Here is a 12,433-nt window from a genome sequence, read left to right as displayed (position 1 = left end):
TAATTACAGCGAACGATTAGCGAACAACTAACAATGATTTTAGGGTCAGATCTAAATGAACGATCAATGACACATGAAGGATTTTCCGATCGTTTCCTTCAATTACACAGGGCGATTATCGTTTTAATTCGAACAATATAACGATTTTTGGCACGATAATCATCCCGTGTAATAGGGCCCTTAAAGTGAAAAGTTAAATGGTGCCAGTGTTTGTACACCAGAAATGGCGTGTAGAGATGAGCGAAACTAAAGAACGGGCCGATTAGGAGTAAGGGTACTATTACACGGAACGATAATCGGCCTAATCAGCCGATCAATAGGTTCTGACCTACATATTCGTAGGGCGCCAACCGCGCACTGCTACGTGTAATAGCAGTGCGCGGCCAGCGACTGACGATATACATTACCTATCAACGTTCCAGGGCTGCTGCCGCGGCCTGTGATTGGCTGAGTGGCCTGTCAGCTGACCCGGGGAGAAGAAGACCGCAGCAGCAGCCCTGGAACATGGATAGGTAAAGTATATAGTTTAAGCAAGGGCTGCAAGGACATCGGTAACGATGTCCCTGCAGCCCTTGTCAAACGCTTATCATGCCGTGTAATAGGTCCAATAAACGAGCGACGATCTAGCAGATCGGCGCTCGTTTAAAGGTATTATCGGGTCCCCATCGGCCCGTGTAATACCACCCTAAGACTTGAGCGCTGACCTGTCCCCTCATTCCCCGCTTGCTCCCGGTGCTATTACATGCAGACACAGCGAGTGGGAGGAGTGTGTGTGTGTGGGGGGGGGGGGGGGGGGGAGTCAGGGAGCTGTGGGAGGGGCTGGCCCATTGAAGAGAGCGGCAGTCTCTATTACCCGCAGCGACGTGCAGCAGACCGCTGCTATCTTTTTTATTGAAAATGTTAAATTGTGCATGTCGGCTGATCGATGCCTTTTAACACGACCTAGTGCACCAAACGATTATTTCCAGAGCGGACAGTAATCGGCCAAGTACAGGGCTGCATCCATCTTCTCCAGCCACCAGGAGTCAAATGTCGAGCATTCAGTTTCATGAACGTGAACTTACTGTAGTTTCCCTCACCTCTAATGGCTGGGTTATATACAATATAGGGAGAAGTCATTGATGAAGGTTCCACATCTCCTCATGGATAGTGCGGACGTTGTTGAAAATCGGCAACAGCGGCCGTGATTACTATGGAACTTACATTGTGCTGCAGCTGAGGGAATCCTGGCCAGAGTGTATACAAATAGTATAGACTCCGTCCGGGATCCCTAGGGGCACCGCAAAAAAAACGATATGTCAGTTTTCTGCGGCCGCTATTCATTGAATAGCGGCCTCAGAAAACCTGTCAGTGCACACAATGGAGCTTGCGGCTCTGATTGCACGCTCCATTGTGAGCAGCGGGAAATTCGGATGCAGCCACACACGGATGCACCCGCATTCGAATTCAGCGGCAGTGAAGATCATCGGGATGATCTCTGACACCGGCCAGGTCACGGAATGGCCGGTGTCTCACACTGAGGGAACATGGCCTTATGGGAAATTCATGATCTCAGTGACAAAAATGTGAGGACTTATTGTCATCTAAAATCTTCTCTTCTTTCCTCGCAGGTAAATATGGTACATTCTCTCTGCTTCTTCCCGTAACGTCAGACATGGCCCTCAGCACAGACCTCATTGTATACACCATTCTGAAGAAAGAGCTCATAACAGACACCAGGTCACTGGGGGTCGAAAGCTGCTTCAAAAATGAGGTGTGTCATTGTGGGCATTGTGCCATATTGTGTATGTGATGCCAAGCATGGCACCTGAGCAGGATGTGGGCACGGCTTAGCAAGTAGCTCATTGTGCAGACGAGCAAAGGCAGAGAAACAGTTGTAAGAGGGGTATGGTGCTAGGATACACGGCCACCTCTCTTTGACACCATCCACCAATAAATACATGCACTTTTGAAAAGTATGATGTTAAAATCTTTATAATACTCGGTACAGCGGTGCAGCCACGACTTGCTGGTATTGCTGGGTTTATTCCCGCTATTCTTAAAGGCGTTGTCCAGCGAAAATCTTTTTCTTTCAAATCAACTGAGTTCACAAAGTTATATAGATTTGTAATTTACTTCAATTTAAAAATCTCCAGTCTTCCCATACTTACCAGCTGCTGTATGTCCTGCAGGAAATGGTGTTTTCAGTCTGACACAGTGCTCTCTGCTGCCACCGCTGTCCAGGTCAGGAACTGTCCAGAGCAGGGGACGTTTTCTATGGGGATTTGCTACTGATCTGGACAGTTCCTGACCTGGACAGAGGTGGCAGCAGAGAGCACTGTGTCAGACTAGAAAGAAAACACTACTTTCTGCAGGACATACAGCAGCTGATAAGTACTGAAAGTACTGACATTTTAAAATAGAAGTAAATGATACATTTATATAAGTTATATGTTTATATAAATTTATATAACTAGTTAATTTGAAAAAAAAAAAAAAAAAAGACTTTTGCCGGAGTACCCCTTTAACCCCTTCTTAATAAACCCCCTGTCTTTTTTACACACCAGTCCCCCCCCCTCTTTTCCTTAACTATCCCCATAAACTTAAAGAGCACCAAGATAACGTACTAGAACTAGATATAAATAAAATTAAATAACATGATAAAGTCAAACCTATGGCGGTCTGGCATCACCTGTACTTAAACTTTCCTGGAGGCGCACCACGCAGACTCGGGAGCTGACAAACCTGTCACCTGGCGCTGCAATTTTGGTCCCCAGTGGGAAGCACACCGTATCTCCACAACTAACATCACCAAAAGAAGTGGGGGAGTACCATGTCTCTGACCAGTCCCCCTCAGAACAACTCCACCTTGAAGTGCCCTGCAAGACTTCCCTGCCCCAGGCTGTCATAACAGTGCATTAATCTAAAGTGCAACAAGGGAGGGCGGGCTGAATCAGAACCTGGCCCCTGCCTCCTCATATAGGCCTTCAGCTCCCCCCTGGTAAGTGACTCAACCTAGCAACTCCCACCCCTCCTTACCAGCTCCTCTTGGCCCCCATCTGACCTAACCTTAACCCCTTATTGCCTCTCCTTTTATTCCTCATTTAACCCCTTAGGCCTCCTATCCCAGGTAACCTGGTCATACTGGACCTCCGCTAAGTCTGTGCCCTGCTCCGTGCCCTTCCTGGTTTATAACTACATTGGAGGATAACTAACTTTGATGTACTCTCCTTAAGGAGAAACATTGCTGCATCAGTCCCACAACATAGGACTTTCTGCCCTGCTCTTCTTTCTGAAACAGCTGTCCACAGATGGGTCACTCCACCTTCTGGGGACGTTTTTTTTTTGGCTTGGCTTATTAAAGGGGTTTCCCAGCGAAAATCTTTTTCTTTCAGATCAACTGGTTTCAGAAAATTATATAGATTTGCAATTTACTTCTATTTAAAAATCTTCAGTCTTCCCATACTTATCAGCTACTGTATGTCCTGCAGGAAATGGTGTTTTCAGTCTGACATAGTGCTCTCTGCTGCCACCTTTGTCCATGTCAGGAACTGTCCAGAGCAGTAGAAAATCCCCATAGAAAACATCATCTGCTCTGGACAGTTCCTGACATGGACAGAGGTGTCAGCAGAGAGCACTGTGTCAGACTGGAAAGAAAACAACATTTCCTGCAGGACATACAGCAGCTGATAAGTACTGGAAGACTTTTTAAAATTTTTCAAACAGAGATTTTTTAAATAGAAGTAAATTACAAATCTATATAACTGTCTGAAACCAGTTGATTTGAAAGATAAAGATTTTCGCCGGAGTACCCCTTTAAATCCCCAGTCATGTTCCAAGCTTCTTAAAGGAGCAGAAATATAGAAGATCGACGGCAGAAAAAACCCACCAGGTCCATCTAGTCCATTCATTCAAGCAGTCTATGCTGAGATATTAAATTCAGTGGCAATAAGCATAAAGATGCCGGCTTCTGGTAATACTGTAGCTTCTTCTTGCTTCTGTTTGATTCTTTTTTCCTTATTCTGTTTTTTTATGTGCAGTAGGTGTAGACAAAAAACCATAAACAAAATCTGGATATTTTTTATTTTTTAGGTTTCGCTCAATTTCTCTACAGAGATTGGACCTCCGGCCTCCAGTGTCAACCTAAAGATAACAGCATCTCCGGGGTCTCTATGTGCAGTCAAAGTGATCGACTCCAGTGTACTCCTCCTCAGATCAGACGACGCCTTGACCCCTGAATTAGTATGTCCTCCGTACTATTCTAGCTTTGAAAAATTCTAGAATCCAGACAGACCCCCATTAAAGTTGATGAGTTGTGGCTTTAGTTACAAACTGAGGCCGTGGCCTGTTAGAATCACCAGCAATCAGCCTTTTGTCTCATAGAGAGTGTTTCATAACTCTATAGCACTCCTACAGGAGAAAAGGGGCATTACATTTTGCTCATTGAAAGCACTGGGTAGTGTGGCTTATGCATGGACGTCTCGGGTCCTCCAGGACCAGAAACAATCTAGCAGATTTGGTTTCGGACTGGTCATTATATCATGTAGACATACTTGTTCTTCCTAGCTATGTAGCTGTTCGGTTAGCAATCACAATTATTTTATCTAGTAAGCCCCTGGATACCCAAGTCATTCACTAAATTTAATAGAGCCACTTTCCTTTGCATTCTGTATATTCACAGAGATCTGTGTATTTCTAAGCTTGGTTGAGTCTATGACACACCTGCCCATATAGGACACTCAGTTTTATATTAAAGAGGTATGCCAGTAAAAATTTCCAGTTTTCCAGTACTTATCAGCTGCTGTGTGTCCTGCAGGAAGTGGTGTATTCTTTCCAGTCTGACACAGTGCTCTCTGCTGCCACCTCTGTCCATGTCAGGAACTGTCCAGATCAGTAGCAAATCCCCATAGAAAACCTGTGGATAGTTCCTGACATGGACAGAGATGGCAGCAGAGAGCACTGTGTCAGACTGTAAAAAAAAAAAAAAAAAAAAACCACTTCTGCAGAGCATACAGCAGCTGATAAGTATGGGAAAATTTGAGATTTTTAAACAGAAGTAAATTACAAACCAGTTGATTTGAAAAAGAGATTATCGCCAGAGTACCACTTTAACAAATTTTTCTTTTTTCTTTCACCTTTCCTCCTCAGATATATTACTCTATGCAGAACTGGTTCTATAGATATCAAGTTGGAGAATTCAATGTTGAGCTGCCAGAACCCCCCTGTGAGGATCCAAACAAGCAGATATTTTATGATGGGCAATATTATGTTCCTGTGAGTAGTGATTCTGAAGGAGACACATACACTAATATCAAGGTGAGTCGTCGCACTGTCCTGTATAGAACGTATAGAGACCTTGTTGGTGCATGTATACAGTGAAACCTCGGATTACAAGTAACTTGGTCTGAGAGTGCTTTGCTGACAAAATGTAACTCAATAAATGAGCAACATTTCCTAATATGTCCCCGGTCCCCATCCTAAGGCCATGTTCACCGTATATGTTGTATAAATCAGGTCCGTATAAAATAGCTATGATTTATACAACACATACATTCTATTGGAATGAATCAAATCCCGGCCGGTACATATACACCTAGGGGGAGATTTATCAAACATGGCGTAAAGTGAAACTGGCTCAGTTGCCCCTAGCAACCAATCAGATTCCACCTTTCATTTTCCAAAGAGTCTGTGAGGAATGAAAGGTGGAATCTGATTGGTTGCTAGGGGCAACTGAGCCAGTTTCACTTTACTGCATGTTTGATAAATCTCCCCATAGTATACACTCCGGGCGGGATTCCATCCGGCCGCACGAGAAACTGACATGCCCCTATTTATTGCATAACGTCCACAGAGAACCCGTCAGTTCACACAATGGAGCCTGCGGCTGCGGCTGCACGCTCCATTGTGTGCAGCAGTAAATTCAGATGTGTGTGCCCAAATATCAATTCAGCAGAAGTAAATGATCTTCAGTAACACCGGACGTTCTGTGATCCGGCCGGGTCTCAGAACGGCTGGTGTTATACTAAGTGGGAACATGGGCTCATACTGTACTGGGTAGAAATTCCTCTAATTTTTACCCTCTTCTACCTGATCAACTCTGTCGAGGATCGGATGCCTTCCGACTCTCCTCCGATACCTATCCACGTCACAACTGCTTCCCTCCGACCTCTAAATTAATGCCTTTACCAATAGCTGAGCCAGGCAGCCGACACTATTACACGCAGCTACCAGCACCAGCAAGTTTGCAGCCACCTGGGGAGTTTTGTGTGAAGAGAGAGTTAACTGATTAACCCCTTCTTTACAGATACAGTCTTCTTTATTGATACAGAACACCTTGCCTACCTTTTAATAGAAAAAAAGGTCTAAGAAAAGTTTTTTTTTAAAAAAATTCATGACTAGATTCATGACTGAAAATACCCGTTGTCCCATTTATTTTTTATTTTTTATTAAAATGACAAAACAATAACCATACAGTAATTGGTAGGGATATTGTGCTGAAACTGTTAAACATGATTGTAGTTTTATGGTCACTTCACATCCCCCCAAAAAAACATTAAAGGGAAAAAGTATATATTTAAATTACAGGTGCCAGTACACAGATTTTTTATTTACTTTTTTAAGTACTTATCAACTGCTGTATGTCCTACATAAAGTGGTGTAACCTTCCCAGTCTGACACAGTGCTCTCTGCTGCCACCACTGTCCATGTCAGGAACTGTCCAGAGCAGGAGCAAATCCCTAGAGAAAACCTCTCCTGCTCTGGACAGTTCCTGACATGGACAGAGGTGGCAGCAGAGAGCACTGACTCAGGCTGAAAAGAATACATCACTTCCTGCAGGACATACAGCAGCTGATAAGTACTTGACTACTTCTTAGATTAGATTAGTTTACAAATCTATATAACTTTCTGACACCAATTGATTTGAAAAATAAGAGGTTAACCTGATAAAAATTCCCATAAGGCATTGATCGGCAATGGAGCAACCACTGGAGGGTGAGATGGTTTTGTTCCCAAAATGGAAACATGGAACATAAAACAATAACTTTAGCCGAAGTGAACAAAAACATAAAAACTATTTTCTGAGAATTTTTGTGCAATATTTTTTTTCTTTATTCAAGTCGCTAACTCCTGGTCTTCTTTCTAGAATATAGGGTTAGTTGTGGGGACGGACGCCACTGTGAGGAAACCCGTTGTGTGCGGTCAGGAAGGACTCGTGTACCCACTAGGTAATTACGGACCTTTTACATTAAGGTGGTATTATCAATTATATGGTGAAATTATATAGTAATAATTATTATTATTATTATTATTATTATGAGGCAGGGAACCAAACCTGCTCTATTGCTCAGTTTTTGTAAGTTTTTTGTAAGTTTTTGTACCATAGGAGTGTCCGCCTAACTCCTAATAAAGGGGTATTCTCTTCTCTGCTTATCTCTTCCCTATCCATACTTGATCTCAGGATCAGTGATAAGCCCTTCCAGTACTTATCAGCTGCTTTATGTCCTGCAGGAAGTGGTGTATTGTTACCAGTCTGACACAGTGCTCTCTGCTGCCACCTCTGTCCATGTCAGGAACTGCCTAGAGCAGTAGAGGTATTTAAGGGGGATTTACTCCTGCTGTGGACAGTTCCTAACATGGACAGAGGTGGCAGCGGAGAGCACTGTGTCAGACTAGTAACAATACACCACTTCCTGCAGGACATACAGCAGCTAATGAGTACTGGACGACTAGAGATTTTTAAATAGAAGTAAATTACAAATCTATATAACTTTCTGAAACCAGATGATTTAAAAGAAAAAGATTTTCGACTGATTACCCCTTTAACTCTAGGGGAGATGTATGAAGCAGTCTTAAAGGGGCACTGTTCCACCAAAAAATTATGACACATGTCAAAAGTTTTCATTGGTCGGGGTATGAGTGTTCTAAACTAATAGTAGCTTAGCTAAGCATTTCACGATGAGGTGTCAACAAGTTGCTAACTCATGTACGGTTTCTTATACTGACGCCTTGTATTTTTCTTGTTAAGTTCCTCTAGCAACGACCCCAAAAAAGTCGGCAGCGAAAACTGCCGCGCTTTCTACATCGGATGGAAACGAAGCAATTGTAACAGTTAGAACAAACTTTACGGACACTTGGGTGTGGACAATAGTGTCTGCTAAGTAAGTAGACATGGCTCTTCAGCATCTGCTGATCTCTGGAGGTCTGACTCTTCTAGCCAGTACAGGCAATTTTAAGAAACTTTGTAATTGGTTTTATTAGCCGAAAAATGCATTTTTATCACGAAAAAGCAGTTTGAAGCTCTCCCCCCTGTCCTCATGGTTTTCTATAGAGAGGGGAGGGGTGGAGGGAAATGAGGCACCAAAACAGGACAACAAAGAGTTCATTTACAGCTACATCAACGCGTTATCTACTCTGACGTCAGCACTGACCTCTCTGACCTCTGAATACCGGCTTTCACACAGGTCCCGCTGTGTAATCCTTTGTTCTCTGCTGTCTGCTGGTGACTAATCTCCCACCTCCCCCCTCCATAGATTACACAGGGCCTGACTGATGTAAAAGAGTCGAGATTTCCTGATAATGAGCAGTGGATGAGAGAGAGGAGGGAGGGGGGACCTGGGGAAAGGCTTTTTGAATGCAGATAATGGCAGATTTGTCTAATATACCCAATTACAAAGTTTCTTAAAATCACCTGTACTAAAGAAAAAAAAATAAAAAATACAACAGGGACACTTTAAGTCAGAATGGATTTGTTGGTGAACATAATGTCTATATGGCCTAATAAGGCCTACAGACAGGGGTTGTCCTTGTGACACAACCTGTTCAAATAATAAAATTCTGGCTGTCTACAGCTGCCACTAGGGGGAGCTTTCAGCATTCAGTTTTATTATTGAGTTCAATGTGTCATCTGAATGAAGGGGCTGCAGCACTCCAGGAACAGGAGGTGTCTTACATTTTACTGCGGCTGTGTCTGCCTGTGAGCCGAGGCTTCTTCATTCAGCTGATTGGCAAAGGTTGCAGTAGTTGTACCCCCACAGATCAATTATTAAGGGGTTTTGCAGGACTTTAGTATTGATTGATTATCATCAGGGTATATCTGATTGGTGGGAGTTTTGACACCCAGCACCCCGATGATCAGTTATTTGCCAAAGCCATGGCACCTGCTGATACAGAGAACAGTGTTGGAAGCAGACAGCTCCATACATTGTGTAGTGGCCATGTTGGGGTACTGCAGCTCAGGTGAGTAACCTATCATGACTAGCTCAAGATCATTCAGCAGTGGCTGAAGAAGTTGGATGAATCCTGGAAAACGGGTTTGATTGAGGAGTAAAGCAAACTTCTCTACGCTTTCCCTGCTAATGATTCATGATCACAGTGGGACCCAGAACTGAGACCCTGCTGTCTGGGCAACATGTGAATGCACATTATAAGTTACAGTTACCTATAGACTTTGGTGGTATGTATCTAAGATTCATGATGTATCTCAGTTCCTGTTCCCCATGACCCACAGCTACTCAGCAGACTTCTCTCTGTATGTTCCGCAGCTCTAGTGGCTATGGCGTGCTATCCCAGAAGGCTCCAGATACCATCACCGAGTGGAAGGGCTCCATGATCTGCACGTCGGAGAAGGATGGGTTTGGGATGACGAAGAGTCTGTCAAGCTTCAAAACCTTCCAGCCGTTCTTTGTAGAGATGTCTCTGCCTTATTCCTTCATTAGAGGAGAAACACTTGTCCTGACCGCCTCTGTGGCCAACTATCTGCTGCAGTGTGTGAAGGTCTGAAGTGGAGTTTGGTGCAGGCTTATTCGCTTGCTATATATCGGGATTCAGAAACAAATTAAAGTTAGGAAGAAAAAAAAAAGAAAGAAAAAAAAAAAACCTATAATTTACAGGCGTATTCCAGCAAATTATATATATATATATATATATATATATATATATATTAAATATAATTTTTTTTCTTTAGATTTTTTTTTTTTTTATTGAAGGGGTAGTTCAGCATATTTTTCTTTCAAATCAGCTGGTGCCAGAAAATGCCAGAGATTTGTAATTTACTTCTATTAAAAAAATCTCTAGTCTTCTCATACTTATCAGCTGCTGTATGTACTGCAGGAAGTGATGTATTCTTTCAAGTCTGCAGAGCAGGAGAGGTTTTCTATGGGTATTTGCTGCTACCCTGAGCAGTTTCTGACACGGACAGAGGTGGCAGCAGACTGGAAAGAATACACCACTTCCTGCAGGACATACAGCAGCTGATAGGTACTGGAAGTACTTGAAATTTTTTAATAGAAGTAAATTACAAATCTCTGGCATTTTCTGGCATCAGTTGATTTAAAAGATTTTTTTTAATTTCAAACTTTATTGAATAAATGTGTTGTTGTTGTTGTTATTATTATTATAATATTTAATTTTTTTAAATAACATTTAGGGACAGCAGTGAGAGGTGACATAGTTTCTCTTCTGCCACCAATGGCCATGTGGGAAACTGAGAGGCTACAAAAATTTACTAGAAAAAACTTTTAAAGAGATGTCCACTATTTTTTTTTTTTATTATTTCTCCCCAAGTTTTACTTTTATAAAAATTTTACTTTTACTTATAATATTTGTAGATTTATGAATTTAGGGTTTTTAGAAGGGGTTGAAGGTCCCCCAGCTGCATACTGTACCTCTCTCTCATTCTGTTCTCATTATACAGGTCAATGTAACGTTATCCCCGTCTGCTGCTTACTCGGCTACACTCCAAGCAGTAAAACAAGACGCATGCATCTGCTCAGGCGAGCGAGCCTCCTATAGCTGGAACGTTAATGCATTATCATTAGGTAGGGAACTTTCTGTGCATAGTGGGCAGTATTATAATACTTATTCTATGGGGATAAAAACAGACATGGCCGCACATCCATATACTTATCACTGATCCTTCTGCTTCTCACCACTATATATACTAACATCAGGAGTTAGACACATTTTAATCAAAGTGCATAAGCCCACACACCGCTTCAAGGTTCCTGATACATGTGGGTGCCTAACACAAAAAAATGGTGCAGCTCCAAGCGGAGACCATCACCACAACAACAATAGAGACAGAGGGGGGAGTGACCCATTTGTCCAGCAACCCCAATGCTGCCAGACATAGCCCCCCTGCGCTCTGGGCCACACCACCTAAAAGATGCCATGCTACTGCAATTATGGCTGCTGCACGGATGTTAGGGACCCACAAGGGTCAGGAACTGGTGTGTATGCACTTTGGTCACATTGTAACTAACTCCTGATGTTAGTAGTTTATAGTGCTGAGAGTCAGAAGGATCAGTGATAAGTATATGGATGTGCAGCCGTGGTACCTCGGGTTAAGAGTAACTTGGACTAAGAGTGTTTTGTAAGAAGAGCTCACAGTTTTTCAAAACAGTAACTTGGTGTAAGAGCATTGCTTTGGTGTAAGAGCTCCCTGTACTGGGTGAGAGGGGAGTGGGGGAGGGGCATGGTGTGCATAGCGGGGTCTACAGCCCTGTACTCTGGACCAGGAAGTCTCCATCACTTTCCAAATCATAGCAGATCCACTTCAGGCTGGGGCTCACATCAGGGGACAGGACTGTGGGGGTTATCTCTTCATAGCTGTAACTTCTCTTCAGACAGACAGAGAGTGCTGCTATACTGTGCCCACATCTGTCCTGCTCATTCCTTCATGCTCCCTGCAGTCTCTGTCAGCCCTTCTGTTTCCCATCCTCTCCATTACTGCACTTACACTCAGCTATTCACACTGCTGTATAGAAAAGTTTCTGTCAATGTCCTCCTGCACAGCTTTGTGATTCTCACTTGCTGATTGGTCCATGCTGAACACACACCCCTTCCCCATTGCTGTCATGTGACCACACAGACCTCTGACAGCAGCTTCTCTATTCTAGCCTGTTGTACTACACTACTGCATTATGGGGATTTGCAGTCCCATCCTGTATCTACAAACTGCTGCTGTGTTATCAGGTTTATGCACTTACTATACATTATACTCCACATGCTGGTTGCTATACTGTACAGTAACTTATATATCACATATCCAGCTGCTGCAGTGTTATCAGGTTTATGCACTTACTATACATTATACTCCACATGCTGGTTGCTATACTGTACAGTAACTTATAATAGGACATCTCCAGTTTTCTAAATGTTTGTTTAATTTTTTTAACAAGTTATTTAGAATTTAAAAAAAAACAAACAAACAAACAAATCTTTGGGGTGTGGAACCAATTGTCGGCACTTCATTCATTTCTTATGGGAGAATTTGCTTTGGGGTATATATATATATATATTTATATATATATATATAACATACTGTATAAAATAGTTATTTATTATATAGTTATAGTTATATAGTTATATATAGTGCTGGCGATAAAAGATAGCGGGACACTCACCAAATCTTCAGGCTTGTTACTCTTTAGCACATCACATCAGAAGAGGTGGA

General features: G+C 42.7%; 1 protein-coding gene across 1 annotated transcript in view; it reads left to right on the top strand.

Moving 5' to 3' along the window:
* Nucleotides 1-12,433, top strand: part of LOC138799133 (ovostatin-like) — a 60,002-nt gene that overhangs the window by 29,176 nt on the left and 18,393 nt on the right. The window contains exons 14-20 of the mRNA XM_069979945.1: nucleotides 1,611-1,753; nucleotides 4,072-4,221; nucleotides 5,128-5,295; nucleotides 7,124-7,205; nucleotides 8,006-8,138; nucleotides 9,522-9,753; nucleotides 10,673-10,796. Coding sequence (XP_069836046.1) covers nucleotides 1,611-1,753; nucleotides 4,072-4,221; nucleotides 5,128-5,295; nucleotides 7,124-7,205; nucleotides 8,006-8,138; nucleotides 9,522-9,753; nucleotides 10,673-10,796 — 1,032 coding nt within the window. The remainder of the gene's footprint in view (nucleotides 1-1,610; nucleotides 1,754-4,071; nucleotides 4,222-5,127; nucleotides 5,296-7,123; nucleotides 7,206-8,005; nucleotides 8,139-9,521; nucleotides 9,754-10,672; nucleotides 10,797-12,433) is intronic.

Source organism: Dendropsophus ebraccatus, chromosome 8 (assembly GCF_027789765.1).
Source record: "Dendropsophus ebraccatus isolate aDenEbr1 chromosome 8, aDenEbr1.pat, whole genome shotgun sequence".
Lineage (NCBI taxonomy): Eukaryota > Metazoa > Chordata > Amphibia > Anura > Hylidae > Dendropsophus > Dendropsophus ebraccatus.
Note: the sequence above shows the minus strand (reverse complement) of the source record. Positions and strands in the feature narration are given on the sequence as shown.